The 21,423-nt window shown below is 41.1% G+C and overlaps 1 protein-coding gene across 1 annotated transcript in view; it reads left to right on the top strand.

The window, feature by feature from the left end:
- The window catches only part of SPATA16 (spermatogenesis associated 16), an 80,658-nt gene that overhangs the window by 10,371 nt on the left and 48,864 nt on the right, over nucleotides 1–21,423 (top strand). Inside the window, exons 2-3 of the mRNA XM_030028369.2 lie at nucleotides 4,273–4,418; nucleotides 16,105–16,194. Coding sequence (XP_029884229.2) covers nucleotides 4,273–4,418; nucleotides 16,105–16,194 — 236 coding nt within the window. The remainder of the gene's footprint in view (nucleotides 1–4,272; nucleotides 4,419–16,104; nucleotides 16,195–21,423) is intronic.

The following is a 21,423-nucleotide window of genomic DNA, read 5'->3' as shown; positions in this document are numbered from 1 at the left end:
TCAGTGAAAGCAGTTCCAATGCACCAACGTACAGGTCACCAGAGCTCTAATTTTATTCTTCCAAATTACAAATATGTCAACTAGGAGGCTACTTTAATGATCAGCATTTCCACCAGTCTTTTACCAAAGCCATGGTGGGTTTGTGGGGATCTTTTCCTCTCTTTCTTATTTGCTAACGCCTGGGAGGCCTTTGCTCAAAATTTCCTTGCTTGCTACTGCCAAAATTAAAGCCTTAATACCACAACAAGATCTATGCTAAGTTCACAGTGTCACAGACTTGTTCTGTGACCTTTGACAAAGTACTTTATCACAAGCATTTATACGACTGTGGTTTCAGCAATATATTTATAGGGTCCTGCATGTTGCAAGAGAAACCTCCTTTATCAGTGAAAGTATAGCATCATTAGTGTCAGTTCACTACTAATACAAAAAATGCAGGTAACACTTTCGTTTCTTACGTTTCATTCCTTACTTGGTAACTCTTTGAATGGGATAACTCTGCTGTCTTCTAAAAGATGCATATACACAAAACCTGTACGATGGTCTCCAGTTGTAACAAGGGCCCCTATGAAAATATACCCTTTGGCAGGATTTTTTTTAATTAAACATTATTTCTGGAAAAATATTCCTATCTACTGACAGGAGTACTCTCAGGTAGACTAAGTCTGAAAGTAAAAAATACTGTTAGATTTGCTAGCTATGGTAAAGGACATAAAATGGTACATTGCAGGTTTTTAACCCCAGATTGGCTGTAAAGCTTCAAAAGTTTAAGTTGTTTGCTTCAGTTTCATAGCCTCTATAACCTTTAAAATATTGGCAAGATTTCTGCAGACCAAAAGCTCACCAAAGTCATAAGTAAGATGTACTCCCAAGTTTCCCAGTTTGGAATTAAAGTAAAATTCTGTAACATAGCTCTGGAAAAAGAAACCCTCAATGGTACAAAATGTAACTGCCTCTCCAGGCCCAAATCTGTATTTGAATGTCCTTGTGGCAAGACCTTAAGGTATTCAGAGGAGCGAGATGGAGCTGCTTTTACCTTTTACTGAAAGCACTCCACAAACACCAACGGCCCTTTTGGTCTTCAGAGGTAGTGTTACCAGACTGCAGCAAGATAGAGAACACTTACTTCTGCTAGGTGAAACAAGAAAATTGCAAACAAATCTCCTCCCTGCTCATTATGTCTGTGCACGGCACAGCCTTTCTTCTTCCCTTGCTCTCAGTCCAGCAGGATTTCCCAAAGTTACAACAATCTGTAGCTACAGAGGCTCCTTTGGATCCCTAGGAAATTTTCCTTTTTCTCTTCCCCTTTGAAACTCAGATGTGAGTCTTTCTACAACTCTTCTCCACATCCCCACCTGTGCTGCAAAATCCCAGCTCAGTGACTCCTTCCTGCCTAACTCCTCCCCTGGAAACTTCCCCAAATGAGTTTTCTCAGGTGCTTTCTGGCACTGTCTTTCCCTCACCCCCCAAAATCACACAGTCAGACTCAATATTCGGTGGCAGACGGCACAACACAAGGCAACAGTCCTCCTCCTGCTGCACAGCCAAGTCCTTCTACCAGAAAGGCCAGCAAAATACCGTAAAGGGTGGAGAATCACACACAAAAGGTGTCATCTCCATCAGAACTTGGAAAACGATGTGCTTTTCGGGCTGCACTGAGATGGTTCGCCCAACAGAAACCTTTCCCACTGGTGTCTATATTGTTTCCAAAAAAGTCCCTTATGCCAGTGGATAAATTTAATTGTGCATCTCACTAATACCAGACACGAGGGCTATTTTGTATATTCATAAACTTTTCTGCTTAGTACAGAAGGAGCCATTTCTGTAACATTAAGTTGAATCTTACTTTTGGTGCATGCGTTGCTGTTGTTTGTATGGAACTAGTGTGGAGGGGTTTATCTCAAAACACCTTGATCCACTGCAGAAATGCTACAGAAAAAGTCAGGAGAGAGTTTTGGACCTAAAAAGTATGCAACCTAGATGGTCCCAAACACAGGCACATCCCTTTAAAATATTACTCTGATTTTGTGAGATTAAAGATCGAGTTATTTGTTTCTTTGAACTCTTACTCTGAGATGTCTTAGAGAAGACCTGGCAGAACCCAATCTTCACTGTATTTAAAGATATTTTCTGAATCCTTATCTGTTCAGATACGGTTTACGGAGACTCATGTCTTGGTTTTTGTCAAAGATAACTGAGGGGTTACACGGGTCTAAACATAACTCTTCATATCAGCAGTAAGACTCGAGGAAACTCTGAATTGCAGCACTTTATACTGAAAGGATCCCTAAATGATTCTTTTCTTCTCACAATCACTCAAGAACTTGAAAGTCCAGAGAGTAGCCTCAAGTCTCTCATTCCCATAAATTTAACAGAGGTCACAGCATGGCCAATTCAGCTGAAAAGTGTTATTACAGAAAAACTTGATGATACTTTTATGTTCACTGATGTGAACATAATTCTCTGGGTCTTTTAGCTACATATAGCATGTCTTATCCATAGAGACACTTCAGCAGATATATACGGTACCACGAGCAAAGTTAAAAGTGATGAATTCTCTGATTTATAACTTCTACTGATAACAAGATGATAGAAAATCTTAAATGTATGGAGTTATTATATACACTGTGTAACTTTGCTCAGCAGAGAAAGGATGTGAAAGAAAAAATATTTATCACACCTGAACTAGGGGGACACTTCCTTGAATGACCCTTGTTGCCTGTAAAGAATTGAGCTGATCTCTAACAAACACACAAAAATCTTAAAGATAGGGTTGGCTTCGTAGGTGCTGAGTGTGGATGTGGGTCTATAATCCTTCTTGCTTTTAAGGATCACATGCAGGAAGAAAGATGCTTATATAGAAGAGCTTTTTTTGTCTTGACAGGTTTAATCTAAAGAGATCTCAAACTGCTAAATTGACATTGCACCTCCTAAAGATTAACCACTGGATTTTACCTATCTAGACACAAGAAACTAATTATTATAACTAAACCCATTACTGATGAGGACTAGAGAAACAGGCCAGATTCTCCTCCCATTTTAAAGCTTTGGTGACTGGCAGAACTGGACTCAATGAGAGTCCCTTGGTTACACCCCATTGAAAGCAGAGGCTGCGTTCGTCCATGTTAGGCTGCAGGCTCCTGAGCACTGGTCTCCGCGTGACCCAAGAGTTTAAGCACACAACCTAGATAAATATTAATTTGTTAATCTTTATTAGAAATCTACTTTTAAAGCTGATTCACAGTGAAGTCACTTAGTCAGATGAAATCATTGCATACTAAACAATCCTGTTAGGGATGTTTATCCAAGCAAAGGACATTCAATTGCATTTTCATTAGTACCACTATATGGTTATTGTCCTTATAGGCAAGGCTCTTAAACTTAATCTATTTGCTTACAGTTCAATTTTCTTAAGAACTAAAAGCTAATTTCTACTACTCTTTGGCATTACAACATCAGGTTGCCTGTAGATTAAAAAAAGAAATCTTTGAGGACCGATGGTGGTCCTGCCCAGTATTGCCGCTCTGCCAGTGCTGAGGACTGTCTGAAACTTTAAGGACTTGTGGGTTATCTAATTCTAACGATGCACATTATTAAACAGAACATTATTTAATGAGAAAGTCACTGGCCGTGATGAACAGCAGGCAATTTATCTATCAGGAAAAGTATTTTTTTTAAACAGAAAATATGTTTCTCTCTGCTAAATTCTATACGGCTCAAGAAGATGGGAAAGATGGTTGATCTCATCCTTTTCACTTTCTACAGCAGTTTTCTGGAAGGACAAGCCCTCCCCTTAAATGAGGGGGAGAGTTTCTGGTTTCCTTGCCTTGTATCACTCTCCGCTGTCCTACCCGTGGGACAAAGGCAGCAGAGCCTACGGCAGAGTTCACCACTGGTTTACTGAAATAAGTAAATAGCTGTCTGAGACTCCTCCTCTGACTTCAATCTCAAGACAGCCATGGATTTGGGGAGCCTGAAGTTGAGCCTGTATTTTTGAAAATGGGGAAAAAATACAGTTGCTTTCCTAACAGCGCTTTTTAGTTTTTAGCTTATTATCTGCTCTCTTGACTATCCCTTCTGGGAAGATGACACTGCATTTTACACTACGTTCACATGTATTTGTACCGATTTTTGTAGCGCTAACTTTAACTAAAGTCAGGGTATATTTTACTTAGAAGTCAGTTTTCTCCATTTATCAGTTACAAAAAGCATTTCTAGCTAACAAAAGGTGTATTATAACATTAGTAAATAACATTTTTGTTTCTTGTACAGCTTTTCAGTAAAGGTGCTGCTACAGATGATACCCTTGAGCCATCTCCAGAAGATATTTCCAGTATCGCCAGTTTTATTGAGACAAAGCTTGTAACCTGCTACTTAAAACTGAGGAAGCTTGATGATGCTCTGAATCATTCACACAGGTAAAAATAAATATTGATTAGATACACTGTTAAGACTGAAATAAAAAATTAAACAAAGACTATGAATAAATCCTGTGCAGGAAGAATCAGTCTAATAATAAGAGGAATCTATAAAACACAACTTACACATGGCACTGACATTTAGATTGAACTAATTCTCAAAATTTGAGACATTAAGCCACCATAAGCATGTATACATTTACTGCTTTGACAATGCAGTAGGTAAGGATATTGCAGGTGAGTCACGTACATAGTTCAGGGCACCCTTAAAATTGAAGCTAGACAAATATAAACATGCTCAGCCTTATATGACAGTAATGATATTATGAGAGCTCTTGATCTTTTTCAAGCCAGATTAGGTCAGGGATGGCTTCAAATTATTTTCATTACATAATTCCTCATAGGCTCACTTGTGATCCACTGCAAATACCAGCACCACCAGCAACGCATAAAGAGGCCAGAAACAAAACTTGCACACGGTGAAGATGAAATTCCCATTAGTTTCAGATGAGTTAGGATTTTGCTGGGTTTGTGCTGCCTTTAATTAGCACTCAGGCATAACGATAGTTTCTGTTAAGCGCATGCACGTACTGCCAGCAACACTTCATTATTGAGGTCTCCATCCATATTTTCCCTTGTATGAGAGATATTAAGATGGACACTGCAATTAGCGCAGGGGGAGGATTTTTCATACAATCATCTCAAACGAATGTAACTACAAAAGAGTAGTTACAACAAAAGAGGAGGCACATGCTTATGCCTAATGCACAGGAGACAGTGGTGAAGAATAACGTGTTGGTATAGAAATGTAATGCTGTCATGGCAGAAAGTTCATTTAGCTACACGCAAAGTCACGGGAAGTCTGAGAATCCCGACTTAATGACGAGGTCTTTGTCTCCCGTCCCTACTCATCCCCACACCTTTCCCAAGCATTTTTTGTCTGTAAAGCTATGCCTACCTGGAGCCTATACACACTGGGGGGGTGCATCCTTCAGACTAGTTCCAAGCACCATTGTGGGTTGACAGCCTGAACGCCCATGAGTGGTTAGAGAACATTATGTGCACTCCCAGGGCACATCTAGCATGGATACAACCTGTATTCCTTTCAGGTGGAGTATTCTGTTAGGTGAGCCAAAGCATAGGAAGTGGGGAAGACCATGAGATTCCCATAAAAAAAAAAAAAACCGAACGAACACACACACACACACAAAAACCCAAACAACCCAACAAGAAAAATCCCAGAATGCACTCCGCATGCAAACTAAAAACCAACCACATATTTTCATGGCTTCTCAAAGACCATATTAGAAAAGAAAAAAAAAATTATATATATATAAAGTTTGACTGGACTCACAACTTTTGGAAAAATGGTAATGATAGCTCTCTTATTCTAACTTTGATTTCCAAGAACACTAAAATAAGGAAGCTCTTTGGACAGTATCAATATAACTAGAACAGGAAATACTTTTCTTTACCTCCTTTAAATTATCTTGATTTCAAAATAGCAAGATGTATTGACCCCAGTGCTACAGAACCTAAAGCCTAGTCAGACAAGCTTTGGTTTCAATTGTCTTAAAACAGAAACCATGACCTAAGAAACCCATGACCTACAGAGAAAATAAATGCAGTCAGATTGAGATCACTGGAAAACCTGAAGGAGGGAAAAATCCTTCACTTTTCTTTTCTAATATGCTATTATAACAATTTGTTCTTAACTCCTTTAGTTACATAGCACAAAGAAAAGTGGCAGTCAGTAATGCCTATTTTCAATATAATTCTTCTAATAACTTGCAGAATGGGAATAAATCTACTGACCATAGTTGTCACATTGTGAAATGCAGGAACTGATACAATAGTATACCAGTAAAATATATTCTGAGACATAATTAATACATAGACAAAACTTGAAATACAATCAATAGCTATATTTTTTTGAAAAGAGAAAATAAATTACTCTGAGCTCTCCTACTAAAAATAGCTTACTGCCATCAGTTAACTAGTGCATATGAAATTTTTATTCCCATTGAGTTTTTATGTCATCACCACATTGTAATGGTTTGCTGGTAATCCTTTGGCTTTAATCATGAATCCAAATTAAAATATTCATTTCTGCATTTATTTGCATTTACTGAACTATTCTTTCTTTAATTTCATGTAAATTTCACAGCTCCTGCATTCATTTCTGAAGCCTTATTAACCAAAAATCAGCTTTAATATTCTCACACACAGTTGTATCAAATATATAGAAGTGGGTTTTGCTAGAAAGAAATCTTAGGAAGTGTCACAACCAAAGAAATAGAGAAAAATTCCAGCAGTTCAGTTTTAAAGTGTTCAAGAACAGGCATCTTCAGGGGAATCGCTTTCCCGTTCTTAATAAAGGAAAGGGAGTACAATTTATATCATCAGCTTTAGATCCTGTATGAGAAGCCACGTCTGGGTCCTCCTGAAAAGTGGAAATTGTATTCTCCGGTTTCTTAACATCAAAATTTAAGGCTGCCTTTAGCATCACTGGCACAATTGAGGACACCGGCCGGGTTCTGATCATTCGTCAGGCGGATACAAAAGATTTACCCTTTGCGATCAAACCCCATTAAAACCACTTCTCATCCGTCACAGCTCTGAACAAACGTGCCACGGATCGACCTGACCAAGCAACATCTGCAGTCACCTACTTGACCACCATTTTCATCATAAGATAGCCATCAAAATAATTCCTAACTTGCAGTCTGAAGCTATAAAATGAATCACACAATATTTACATGCCCTGTGGTCCTTTTGGCCCAGGCATTATGGCATACCAGGGTTTAATGATCTTAATAACCCCATATGGCTTGCTGAGAAATTAGATTTTCCCTTTGGTTGCAGAAGGCAATTTTCAATTATAGCAGATGGCAAAACAGTGAAGGTCTGAGAAGTCAAGAACTGACTAAGAAACCTCAGATTAGTACTTAGGCCTTATGTTGCTCAGCCTAATAATGTCAGTGGTTGAATTTTTGCCTCAAATGAAAACAATCTTGAAGCAGAGCATAGCATTTCAGCAGAGCAGTCCCCCAATTACGCCTGCTCTTCAGAGGGCCAGGCCCAACAGAGAAATCCATAAAGCTGCAGGCGCATGTGGAAAAACAACCCACAGTGCATCACGTACACAACCCAGCAACTGTTAAGATTCAATTTTGTTTGAAATTGGAGAGCGCAATGCTGAACTCCATGACAATTGAAGATGGAGGATCCTTCAAGACATGATATACACAACTTTCTCGATGAGACTCTATATCCCCTTACAGTTTCTTTGGTTATTTTGCTTTTTTCCTCCAAGCAAGCCAAAATAAATCTGCGATGACGCCACGTGACTTGCTGTTTGCACATGGGAATACAAACACAGAACCTTTCTATTAGAAATATGTTTTTTGCCGCTGCGCTTGCACTTTCTCAGCTGCTATGGTCCTCATGGCACACAAGATTTGAAGAATGACAGGCACGTGGCTTGATCCGGTTGCCTAAACATAGACTGCTGTTCGTGGAGATCCTGTCCGTGGATCAAGCACTAGGAAATGTGGAAGAGGTTAACGTCACCTACCCGGCAGCAAGTGACGAAGAGCATTGTGTTTCATTTCTGCCTACTTCTGATCACTCCCTGCCCAGCTGTAGTATGGCTGCTGGTGCCGTAGGACTCCTCTGGAAATAAGCTCCTCAGCAGGGGAACAAGGCTGCCCAGCAAAGTCACACCTCTTCCCGATGGGATTGCCATCATGCCATAAGAAGCCCACGGCTGGTGGTGGGAGGTGCATTGGGAAGTGCCATCTGGAAGGACGTTTGTGACCTGCGTCCTCCCAGAGCATCCCTGGGCTTCGCTCCCTGCCCTCCTTCCCTCGATCTGGAAATCGTGGACGTAAGAGCTGAGGGGAGGAAGAGGAATCAGACATTGTGGCATGTTTCTTTAACATTACCTCTAAGTAATGCCTGAAAGATATGTTCATGATAATGAGGACTGCTGTACGGAGCTATCCAAAATCTTTGGGGGTTAGCAAAGATTTTCCTGTGTCCTTGCAGGCTCTGCTCCGCAGCATGACCTGCTGCCAATTCTCTCCCTCCCTCCCAGAAAGGCAATGCATAGAGAATGTAATAAATCTGTAAAGCTTTTTCTGCTATGCCTTTTTATGTGTTCAGTGGAAGGCAGGGCCCTCTAATGCCTCTCGCACAATTCATAGGGAGACATATGAAGTAGAAAATAGCACCTCTGTTAAGTAGTACATGATTGCTTTCGTGATGACTTAACAGAGGGAATCTCTTATGGAGGCACAGTGGGAAAGAAAATCTACAACAGCTGAAGCCTCACAGATTTAATTCCAAATCCTTTGCATTTTTCCCAGTGACTTTTCAAACACAAAAGGCTTAAAATAATTATTAATGATCAAGCTTTATGCAATATCTGTCAGAAAAAAGGCATCTCAAAACTTGGTCAGTGTATTATAGACAGGATAAGTCAGGACTCTCTAATCCAGATTAATTCAGAACTTTGAGACTAAAAATTCAATATTCAGCTACTTCATTCCCTAGCTTCCTTAATCTGCACCTTTAAAAGAGCACTATATTAAAGTAAATTGAAGAATGGAATTCTAGTGAAATATTAAATAATCAACAGTAAATAATGCAACGATGGTATGATACAGTGCAGTCAGTGGGCATTAAAATGGAGACAGGTTAGAGGAAGAGATCAAGAGAACAGATTTTTAGGTAGAAATAGAAAAATGAGAAACATAATGGCTGATGCTGCTGATCTGTGGGAAGTCTGTAGTGTAATGTATACTTTGCTCTAAACTACTCTTCTAATCTCTTTACCTCCTCAGAAAAGGGAGGAAAAGAAAGAGAAGAATTAGCAGCACCTAATTACTTCAGCAATTGTGTTAGGCATATTGCAATATACATAATAGATGAGATATTATTAATACAAAGCTATTCCATTGAGATGCTCTGGATAATATAAACCAGAAGTAGTCTTAAAAAATAATTCCTTCTCACGCAGCATTTCAAATTTTTCTATGTACATCAACTTTTTATTACTTTTAAAATGAGAAGCGTTTTCTCTGGATTCTGATTCTCAACTCTGAATCATATGTTATTTCCAGGTTGGTATATCAGTGACATAGTTCCTATTTTATGGGCTGAGACTTCCTCCACTGAGGTCAAAGGCTATATTCCCCTTGACTCTGATGATGCTATATTGCAAAAACATTTATCTACATAACGTGTGCTGAGATCCTATTAAGGAAAGGCATCCTTGGGGGGGTGGGGGAAGTAGTGACCTGGAAGAAATACGGTTCCTCACGGAAGGAAAAAGACTAGCAACATTGAACTGTTTTATAAGAGTTGCGATACATGACAGCAGTCCTAATGGCATCAGAAAATTTGGTGGTCAAGAAAGTGATACTTGTACAGCTGGAAAGTGAGTGGGCAGTACGTTATGCAAACAAGACAGGGAACGCAGAGTATCTCCACTTGTGTCAAGATGTTTTGGGAGCTTTGAAACAAGATCTTTCTAAATATCTTTTTGTTCTGGACCAGAGAACATTCTCCTTTTTACCACCTTCACAGCTGAGGAATCGAGACCTGTATAGCACATTTATCTTATGCTTGCAATTCAAAGCAAATTGCTGCTGCAAAACCTTTTAGCATGGCAGTTATATTTCACTTTACTGACAGACAAAAGGCATGTGAAACCTTTTTTGGGAACCCACACTTCCTCCCTTCCTGTCTGTTTAGATATGAAAACTTCATGAGATGTTTTCTTCTGTGCACTGAAGGTCCTCACCCATAGAAGCCATAACTGCATGTATTTCTGATTGGTTGTACATAAAAAAAAAAAAAAAAAAAATGCAACTGCACAAAGACAAGTCAGGTGTCCTCCTTCAGTGTAAAAGGATCTGGTCCTGTTCCTTGATCCACCTAAGTTTGGCAGAAGTTTTTCTGCCTTTGTTTGCAGCTGTTTGGTTGGTTCAGTGATGACTATATTAGAAGGGATTCCTAATGATTTATCAGATTACCCATTCTGGACTCTGCCAGATTTGCCTTGATAAGCAGCATTCAGTACGACTACTCTTGTAGCTACATCTTCCAAGTGGCCCTGGCTTCTTTGTCCTCAAGCTTTTTTCTCTCTAACACAGATGTTATCTAATTTTGCACGTCAATTCTTTAAAAAGAGCGGCCAGGGCAGTAAGGGAAGGGTGCTCCTTCCTTCAGGGACCAGAGCACTCATGCAAGGGTAAAAGGTCCCCAGGCACAGGGCAAGGTGGGCACAGTCACAGCCAGGCATTTGGTGGCAATAGAAAGAAAACTCCCCACCGACCGATGGGTCTGAACCTGTCCAGCCACCAAGAGACCGAAACCAAGCTCCGGAGAAAGGCCCAACCTCCCTCACACATCCCTTCAGGTGGATCTTCTCACCACAGACACCCTCCTCCTTCCTTTAATTATTAATGCCCACTAGCACTGAAACCACCGCACGCTTGTCCTCTGGGAGAAAGCGCTTCTGCATGCCTGCTTTCACAAGCCTACCAAATATTTCCACCAGCTTGTTGCAACAGGGAGGTTTTTTTTTCCTCTTCAGGATGTCAGCTTTGGTAAACTCTCACACAGAGTAAGGAAGCCCGCAAGTTTTTGTGTATCCAAGACACATCCCTCTTAGCTCCCTACAACAGCACCGGGAGGAGAAATGGTTTAGAATACAAAAGTTAGCTACAAGCAAATGCACCACCATGAGGTCCTCAAATAAAACTTAAATAAAATCATAACATAGCTGCACAGGCAAATTGCAGGAAAATATGATGAGGTTGATTCCTGGCTACTACAGGGTTCAGGAATTTGAGTTTCAGGAATTTGAGTGCCTCTAGTAGAGTTGAACTCTTAAACCAGCCCTTGGGATCACAAAACGAGGCACGGCAGACTCAAACAGATGTAAGACTAGTACTACACTGCAGAGAATAAGCTACCTGCCATATAGATGAAACAAGGGAAAAAGAAAGTTGAGGTTCAGTGTAATTGTACAGGATTTGTCAGGTTCGTCTGTAAGTATATTGGGGCTAGATCATCAGCTGCGCTGATTGACAGTGTTCACTGAAGATAAAAGCATTGTATTAGTCCACAGCAGCCGAATACATGGTTCTGCAGAATACTAGTTGACACATTACTTGCACTGACATTGTATTTAATGTCGTGCTGAAGAAAGCCTCAGCAACTACAATTGTACGCTCACTCAGCACCAGCAACGTATGGACGTGCCAGCACAGCGCCCTGCCATACCGATCCGTGCTGGCTTTACATCTCTCTGCATAGAGGCACATACTGCTTTAGCACTGAATTTTTACTTCTGCCAAACCACCTAATTCCTCTCTAATAGTCAATTATAATAGACTATTAAAGTGCATTTGTACAGAAGACCACACCGTATCACAGGAAAGCATGGGCAACTAAGAAAAAGCTTCTGCCAGTCTAATTAAAGAATAACTGCATGCACCTCTACCAACAAGCTAGCTTTTACTCACAGTACTAGCAAGAAAAATGAGTTTATCTGCTTTAGTGGTAAAATGTATTTTTTCACTCGTTTCATCTATAGAATCATCTCTTGGACTTTTCTTGGCCTATAAAGGCCAAAACACAAATGATGTGGTGGATAGTAGCAGAGGCACTTTTTCATGTCAGTCAGATTCGAGTTAAATCCCCGTTGCATTTGGGAAGGAATTTGATAGAGAATGCGCACCTCAGAGAAAAGGCAACGTGATTTCTAGCAGCCAGTTTTGATGGAGCAATCCCAGTTTCTCGCCACACCTGTTTTCTTAACACCGGGCGGCACGACTGAAAGAAAAACTTGGAGCGAAAACCACAGACTAACGTGTGCATCTTTGATTCGCATACTCCAATTGCTATGATGAGGAGAGACTTGATGCCTTCTTCCCCCCTCCTCACAGTCTCAAAAAAAAGATAATAGGACAAACACTGTATTATTTTTAAGAGAAGATGTCAAGATGAAAAAACGGAAATGTCAAAAAAGAGGCTGATATACGGCATTACTTAAGGACTGTTTTGTTGAGAAAAACTGACCAAATGATTTACGAAAGGCTTTTAACAGGGCAGTCTTTGGATTACAGTGAAGATGAAAAATAAATGAAAATCTATTTCAAGTTTACTTTAGCCTAGTCATTTGACAGATGAGGGCAAAACCTGGCAAGAACACAAGTTTTAATCTTCAGATGTAGTGACTTTATTTGCAGTTTTGCGGATTAGAAGTTTTCTCTGTGCAAAATAAGAGCTATCCATTTTCAGACGTTTCCTGTCGAAACTACTTTTTCTACCTGAAGCTCCCACGAGAGGCACACGAGTAAAAAGACGAAAGGACCGACGCACAAATCACCACATACAGAGATTGTCCCAAGTGCATTGCAGCCGGCGTGTCCACCACCTTCCCTTCCTAATTCTTCTTTCAAGCCTCCCTCCCGAAACCCATCCCTCCTAATTAATTACTGGGTTAACCAGCCTAGTATCAAGACTGCTCATGGCTGGAGGTGGATCTTGGAGCATGGACTTGTTCTCAGTGTGCACAGCCTGGCACATCCCTGCCTGGCCAGATGGGTCCCCCATCTGCTCCTATTTGAAGGAGAACTTCCTGGAATTAGGGTTTTCCTTTTAACCTTTGTTTGTATGATTCCTTTGCTTCCTATTTTCATTGTTGGGTTTTTTTTCCCCTTTTCACCAAAATCGCCTGAAACAGGTCAGAGGCAGATTTAAAAGCCAAAGAGACAGCTCTACACAGTTTTAGAGCACGCCTGGCATTAAGTTAGCACTGCTCTGCACAAAGGCTGCTAAACTGGAGCTCCATCAGTACGGCAAAGGGCTACTTTTGGGTAGAGTAGTAATAGAGCAGAAATTATTTCTAGTATATAGGCTACAGAGAGCCTAGCAACATCAAACCAAACTGCCAGGAGTCAAAGGTAGCTTTCTGATGTTTGCTCAAGTTATTAGGGCATGCTATAATATTTTTCAGTATAGAATTTATAGATCGAGAGAAGCAGTTGATCTTTTTGAGACTAGTAAAAACTCAAGATGGAAAATGGAGAACTGATATCTAATTTTATGAAAATCTGCCACAGTTCTATATTTATTATAAGCCTATCACAGCACATCCTGCTCAAAGACTTACAGAAAATATGTTGCTAACTACCAAGGAATTATCGATTTTTTAATTTTTTCCCCTCATAGCGCTATTGCTTGGCTGTGGTAGAACCAATAACTTGGGGGGGGGGGGGGGGGGGGGGAGAGAGAGAGGGAAAAAAAAATAATCAATATTACTATTATCAACGGTTGACTACAGTTTACAGCAGCAATAATCTCCTTTAAAATAGCTTGCAGAAGTACCAGTTGCCATCTATGTAAAGTGTTACTGTTTTGGTCAAAGCATTAAATGCTGATAGTATTTGATGTTTTGATGACTTTTTTTTTGGGTTAAATTAAGTTTTGGTGACCATCAGTATTGTCTAAACTTCAGATCTGAACCATGTTTGCTGTTAGTGTTACCTTTTTGTTACTAATAAGAGTGATTTGTTCCCCTCATTAAAAGCAACTGATTTTTAACATCCCATGCGGTTTTGTACATTGTATTTTAGTTCAGTATTTAGATGTGCCCCCAGTCACTAAGGTCTGCGCCTCCTCCAGTAATGCCTTAAGTTACATGACATCATTCGTCACTGGTTTTCCCCCCACACCTTGTCCCCAGAGAGGTAGTTCCTGCAGGGTAATGCTTTCTCTCCATACAGTTTTCTGAGCATTTTTCCAATGTTGGACTGGGAAAGCATGGTTCTGAGATGCCTCCTAGTTCCTATACCACCTTAGGCTGGTCTTCAGCAGAGCTGCATCTCCGGAGCACAACGCAGCTCTGCTCAGACAGAGCAAAGCTTTACTCCGCCAGAACAGAAACATCACTGGTTACAGCTACCTTAGCATTTTGGTTTGGCGCAATAGGAGCATTGTGATGCACTTTACCCGGTTTTCTCCATTTTCCACGCACACTAGATTATTCACAGACCAATTTTGGCACTCACGAAATAGATTAATTTCAGAGAAAACTACCTGTACGTTCTGCATGAGCTGCGCACAAAATACAAGCAGCACCTAATGAAGGCACAGGAATCCAAACCATCGGCTGACCTTCAAGACAGCTTTGAGCAACATGTACGGGGAGATTTTGTTTAAGGGAACAGACTAAGTCTAGTCTGAAATAAAAGCCCCAGCTATCTACAATATAGATGTAGGAGCATCAACATTAGCTTCTCTGACCTACTGATCCACTCCTTATATATCTAATTACTTGCAAATGTAGATGTAACCATTCAGAGCTTTAGGTCTTCTTCTGCATGCCTTGGAGAAAGTGCCTCCAGAGTGAATTTGATTCACAAGTCTACAGCATCTTGGAGATACCTTTAGGTTTTAACTTGTTTTGAAAGCTCCTTCTGAAGGCCACAGACATACAGCCCATAAACATTGAACACACAGAGAAAAGATAGTTATTGGCCTTCTAAAATGCACTAGGTGTTTCCATAAATGTGAATTTATAGCTGAATGGGTTTACATAAATATTTATGTCATAGTTTCAAGACTATGAATAAACTTTAATAAATTATCTGGTTATGAAGAGGATTAGTTCTGTGGTTATTAGTAGACTGAAATCACAAAAGCAGTAGTTTTAATGTTAACATGATATTCAGAACTTTCAAAACAAAGTTTTTCAAACTTTTTTTTTCCAAAACAAAAGGAACAGAAGCCAGTTTGCAAATTTTCTTTGTAATAGAATGTAGTGTTAATGTCTTTGTTGATGTTGTAAGCTACCGTTAAATAGTTCCTAAAACATGCATGTAATGATAAATATTAAACTTTGCATCCTAAAACATGCTATATGTACCTTTTCTCCAAACTCTGGGAGAAGTGCTGACCAGAGAAGCCAGTCATTTGTTGGAGATCTCGCAAGTGGAACTAATTAGCTGTAGAAGAAGCTGTCACTCTTGCCATCCCCCTGCTCACATCAGAAGGCTACCCTGGCCTGCCAATCTAACTGCTTAGCTTATGCTATTTTTACCTTTCCATCTTTTCCTGATATTGACTTAAAGCCTGTAATTTGTTACACCTGGAATTGCATCTGTTAAATTATGTGTCTAAGAAACATGCCAAGGTCCACCCACGTAGAACCTATCACTTGTACAGAAAGTATTTCAAAATCTTGCAAGTTAACATTAAAATACATTCTAGATGCAGTTTTTCCAAGTAGATGGGTCAGACAACTGTCACTCACGTTTGTGGAAGTAAGGGTTAACAAGAAGTTGTACTGTAGCACCTTTGCTTACGTTATCTCCAAGCGAAAGGCAATATAGAATATTACTACAGGAATTTTTTTTCTAGAACAATACACAAAACCCTAATCAAACTGCATTTATGATATAGCCTCAATAAAAACGTTAATAATGCTTGTTCATATATCACAGCTGTCAAGAGAGAAAGCGATGGTTCATATTACATTTGAGACGTACAGCGTTGAGTTGTATAGAATAAGCGTATACAGCATGCGTCAGTCACGGTTTGATTATTAGTAGCTTTTAATGATTTAAAAATTAGAAATCTTAACTTGTCCATCTCTCATCTTTTTAAGGAGCATTATCCTGAATCCAGCTTATTTCCGGAACCACCTGCGCCAAGCTGCTGCGTTTAGGTGTTTAGAGAGATACTCTGAAGCCGCAAGGTACTCTGGTGCTCATGGATTTCTAATGGTTTCTCTATAGCGCTTTCATTCCAGCTCTCAGTAGTAAGGATATCATCTTATATCCAGGCTTTTCCAAAATCAGTGGGAGCTTTGCGTTGGCTTTGTGTATATGATCTCACATGCAGCAGAGCTCCAATCCTCCCAGTTGGCGTAACATGAATAATCCCAATTACGTCCCTAGTTGCAGTTAAACTAATGTGTGTAGGAGCGTTTACTCATTCTTGGCTACAGGGGTGAGCCCTGATCAGGTCCCAGGGCCATGCTGGGGCAAAAGCTACGTGCACACAAACATCTTCCACTCCCTGCTTTCCCCGTAACCCTGGGCAGAGGCTCAGGTGTGCTCCGAGCGGATGGAGGGGGGGGAAAGAAAAAAAAAAAAAAAAAAAAGAAAAAAAAATTCATCAAGATCTCAGGGTACATTGTGGTATGCTGCAAAATTTAGCCTGTGTGCTGGTGTGAACGGGAACTGCTGGCAAGAGGAAAGCCTGCAAGAGGAAGCTCTGCTTGTATGCTTGCATTAACACTGCCAAAACCTAAAAGTTTCAACACGCAGCAGAAGTTTTTAACCACTTAACTTGCTTAAATGAAAGAAATGCTTGAGGAAACGCAATGGTGACTTGGTATGTATCACCATTACTACTAATATTAGACACTTACAGAGGACTGTTCAGCTGAAGACCACAAGGTATATCACAAAATATTTCACAAATCATTAGCTAACTAATGGCAGAACAGTCAGTGCGAATTAGGCAAGAAACTGAAAGGGTCACTTTGCTCATCATTTAAGATGGATGCCAGTGGCAGAGCTCTGAAGCTATTAAAATAGCAGCAAAACAGTTTGTACAGGGAGTGGAAGAAGACTTTATCCAAACAGAGTTGCAGAAAGGATTTGGGAAGACGAACTTCAATTTTCTGTGTTGGACTTGAGCCAAAGACTCCAGGACGAGCACTTTTCCTTCACATATCAGGTCAGGGAGAAGAAATTGGTTCCCCAAGGCAAGGAAACAGTTTTCTCCAAATTTTTTCAGAAATATCATTTCAGATAAACCTGGAATATTTCACTTGACCATAAACCCACCCACCCTCTTTTTTTTTTTTTTTTTTTTTTCCCCTGAAAACACAGCTCACTTTTCAAACAAAGCTCTTTCAAACTAAGGAAGTGAAACATTTTGCTGAAAAACAATGAAGTGTTGTGATAGCTCCCGGATCTCCCTTTATATCTCACTGATAACAGTCTCTTCTCCCTAAAATCTTGTTGGGGTGTTGATTCAGAGAGAAATTGTCATCTGCTGAATCATCAACAGTTGAGGTCCACTGATCAGCCAGACATTTTAGAGCTGCGTTAGGAGAGTGCGTTGCTGTGACAGGTGGGGAATCCTGCCCAGGATATTTTCAAACCCCAAAATTCAGTGGTATCCCAACAGGTGAAGTGGTACAAGGAGAATTGTTTGGGGTGCTGGGGGGGGACAGGGAAAGGAGGGCTTTCCCCTTGAAGTCAGGTTGAAGATTTTTAAAAATATCAACAATAATAAGAGTTTAAAAAAATACACTTTCAGAAACTGATCTTTCCTAAGAAGCAGTACATATAAATGCCCATATTTTAGAAGACAGTATGAACCAAGAAGGTGTTCATAAATATGATTTCAAAAATAAAAAAAATTGTGGTTGGTGTTACTGCAGATAAGCAATCAGCAAGTTTACTACATCAGCAGGCAGGAGGGAACTCTGTCAGCCTTTTTTCCCCACATTGAGTAGCTTTCGGGCAACTAGATGATTTTAAATGAGATTATGTATTTTGTAAAGGAGAGGAACATTCTGACAGACTGAATCCAGAGTGGTTCCAAAAGCAGTGACTATAGCAGTATTCAGAGTTTAGCCTAGTTTAACATAGTGTTATAGCAACTGTGCAGAGCTGCTTCTGCAGATTGTGTTAAACTAAGCTTAGCACTACTTCTGTCATCTGACTGGAGTCACTGGTCTTAGTCGAACCCCACTAATGGTACAGAATGTACTCTGCTCGTTACAGACAGTCCGTGGCATACAGATATTCAGTTGCAGTTTCTGGAAATACCAACTTGGGTTTTGTTAGCATAAGCCGTCATTTATTTCTGCTTGCTTTTTGCGCAAGAACAAGGTCGCTCTATTCCTTTTTCTGCTTTTAAGTATCCCTCGCTTTCCCACCCCCTCGTGTGATTTTTAAGTTATTGCATAGTCCATTAAATACACCCAGAACACTGTATGGGTACGTGAACAGGAGTGGCTGGTTGTGAACAGTTCTGCTTGGCACAAGCAGCACGGATAATCACATTTAACCCAGCCTACCTGTCAAGCTGAGATCCCCTGAGATCTTGTCTCTGAAGACGTACCAGACCGAATTCTTTGGTTCGGAGAAAGTCATAGGTTAGAGTCGGGTCAACTGCAATTTAAGCATCTCTCAAGTTCCTCTGTGTGCAGTTTTCACTAATGCAGCCCAGTATCAGGAGAATAAGCGTACGAAGCAGTCTAAATGCAAGGACGTCTGAATTAATGCATTAAGCCTGATATGCCCATATCTGCATCACTTCTGAATTTTGTCAGCTTCACAGCGATTCCTTCGGGATAGCACTGCGGTAGGATGCCACCACGTAGAGTGCAGCCTAAGGCCATTTGGCATTGTAAAGCAATCCTAGAAACACCACTGTGGGGTCACAGCATCTGCAAATGATGAATTCCAAAGTGCTGCAACCACTTTCACTAGGACGTCAGCTAGTAAATATACTTCTCCTCTATTGGTATCTCTGATGTTAGAAGAACACTCTTGACAAACACAGTAAAGATTTAAACCTCAGAAGGGAGAAAAGCTATTTCAGTTGAAAGACCATCTTGGCCCTTGAACAAGTGGGCATAAATGCATTTATATATAAATTTAGTCTGGAAGTTACTGGGAAGTTTTAGGCATTAGAAGGCATTTAGACTTAGGATCAGCCTCCAATAGCAGCTACTGGAAGTACGCTGCCAAAGGACACACGGTCACAGCTGAGGAAGGATCACTTAATAAGCAGAATGGAAAGTTCAGGAAAGGGTCCTGGGCTCACTTTTGTCCCAAAACTGAGAAAATGGTCTTGGAGAAGGCCAAGGAGAACCCAACCTGCCGGGCAATATAATGACTGCTACCTTAGGGAAGGGTGAGATAAGGGACATGTACGCACAAGGAGACGCGTAAGCCGCAAAAGAACCACAGAGGTCCATACCAGAAGGACAGAGCAGAAAAACCACCGGCCCCTGCTTTCAAGGACAAGAGTGCTAGAAAGGGAACATGCGTCCAAGGATGAGCCTGAAAGAAGAGTTATCAGAGCCTGTGCGTCCTTCAAGTCACCAAGCCCAGGGGCTGTGACCCCACAGCTGCCTGTTACGCATCCGCAGGAGAAGGTCTAACCAGATGAGCAATAAGGCATGAAAGCAATTTTTCTTCTTTACTCAAATAGAACAGGCTATTGCTGACACTGAATAGCCTTGAATCAGTAGTAAGGTGAAAATTTGTAACTTCAAGAAAAATAATGGCCACCCATTTGCTTTGAAACTGGAGTTTCAAGTACAGAAGGGATTTTGCCCCTTTTTGTCATTAAGCTGTGTAGCTCTCATCTTTCTGCTAATCCAAATGCTGTGCTGATTTAACAGTGTCACTGTGTTCTGTGAAAAGCTTAAGATAGCTCTTTTATCACCAGTTAGAACAGTAGTGACTTGAAATTAGTTGTATACATGTAGGGGAAAACAGACTGTCTGTCCCTCTGCCAGAACAAACAGCTCATATTCATCTGACTGCATAGAGTAGGGGTAAGCAATCCTTAAGGAGGAAGAAGTTTTAGGATCTTAATAGCTCTGGTATGGCTGACTCAGCTTTTTGACATTCCTATTAAAAAAAAAAAAAAAATTAATCTAGATAATCCCACCAGCTGAAAAGCAAACTAGGTCTGCAAGTGGTAAACCTCAGCCCTCTGCAAGAGTTCAGGTCAGCGTCCCCTTTTAGTCAGACTTGAAAATGTAGTGTGAGAAAGCTAGGTGAATAATTCGGGCTAGTTTGGTACTAAGGAAAGAGCTACAGATAATTGGGGTTGGGGATATCGGCTCAAGGAGCCACCAGCCGACTGCCTCCTCCTGCACGCACCTGCAGCTGTGCTACCTTGCCTTTGCATCCTGCCAAAATTTTCTCTTGGAAAAACAGAGGGAAGTTTATAGTCTTTCCCTGTCCTAGTTGTTTCCGCTTTCCTAAATCGAAATAAACAAAAAAAAATCCAATTCTATAAAAAGAAAAAAAAAAAATTCCGTTGCCGTAGCAACGGAGCCCCCCCACACCCATCAAAACGGAGAGTCCCCGTTGGCCCCGCGATTCACCGCAGCCACGGAGGGTTCTTTTTTATACCGGGACTTTGGGAGCTGAGGGAAGGATGAGAGCCCAGCGGCTGCCCCGGGGTGCAGCCCCCCCTGCCCGCAGCGTGACTGCTGAGCCCCGCGGGCAAGTGCATTTGCAGGGGGAGGACACGTTGCCCAGGACTAGGAAAAAATCCGGATCTGGTTCCCCCTGCCCACAAAGGGATGGCAGAGCTTCTGCTGGTTTTGGGAGCCCTGGAGTAATGCTGGGAAAGGGGCGATTCATAACTTGGATCTAGGAAAGCAGCTCTGATGAGGGCTGGGATCAGTCAAAGACCAAAGGGAAGTCCACGCGGCCCGATATTTAATTTGACACCAACATACGATGTTAGTCTGCATTTAAAATTACCTGCTGTTATTTCTGTGCCACACGCGTTACTCTTTATCACTTGAGATTGTCCAGGTGTCAGACAAGAGCTCCCTCAGAGGGTCACATCAGAGGCAAGAGGCAGGCAGCCTTCAATACTAGGTTTTTTTCTCCCCCCTCTGCCAAAAGTAAATCCGAACACTGACAGTACAAGGCACATCCCTAACCCAGGGAGCACGACGTACAACCAGGTACAAGAGAGCAGAGCGAGCACCAGCTAGGGTGCAGAAGAAGCACGGACCGCGTACCTCCGAAAGTTTCGTTGCATCACTGCTACACAGAGTTCATCCCGGCTATCCCATCCATTCTCCAAACGGCTCGCTCAGCTGTGAAGCTAACAGAGGCATTGGGGCTCCATGCCTCCTGGGATTTGTACGGCACATCCATCGCGACTACTGCTTGTTTCGTACCAGGTCACGGAGAGCCCAAGATCT

The sequence above is a fragment of the Aquila chrysaetos genome, chromosome 10, assembly GCF_900496995.4.
Source record: "Aquila chrysaetos chrysaetos chromosome 10, bAquChr1.4, whole genome shotgun sequence".
NCBI lineage: Eukaryota > Metazoa > Chordata > Aves > Accipitriformes > Accipitridae > Aquila > Aquila chrysaetos.
This window is presented reverse-complemented; position numbering and strand designations above follow the sequence as displayed.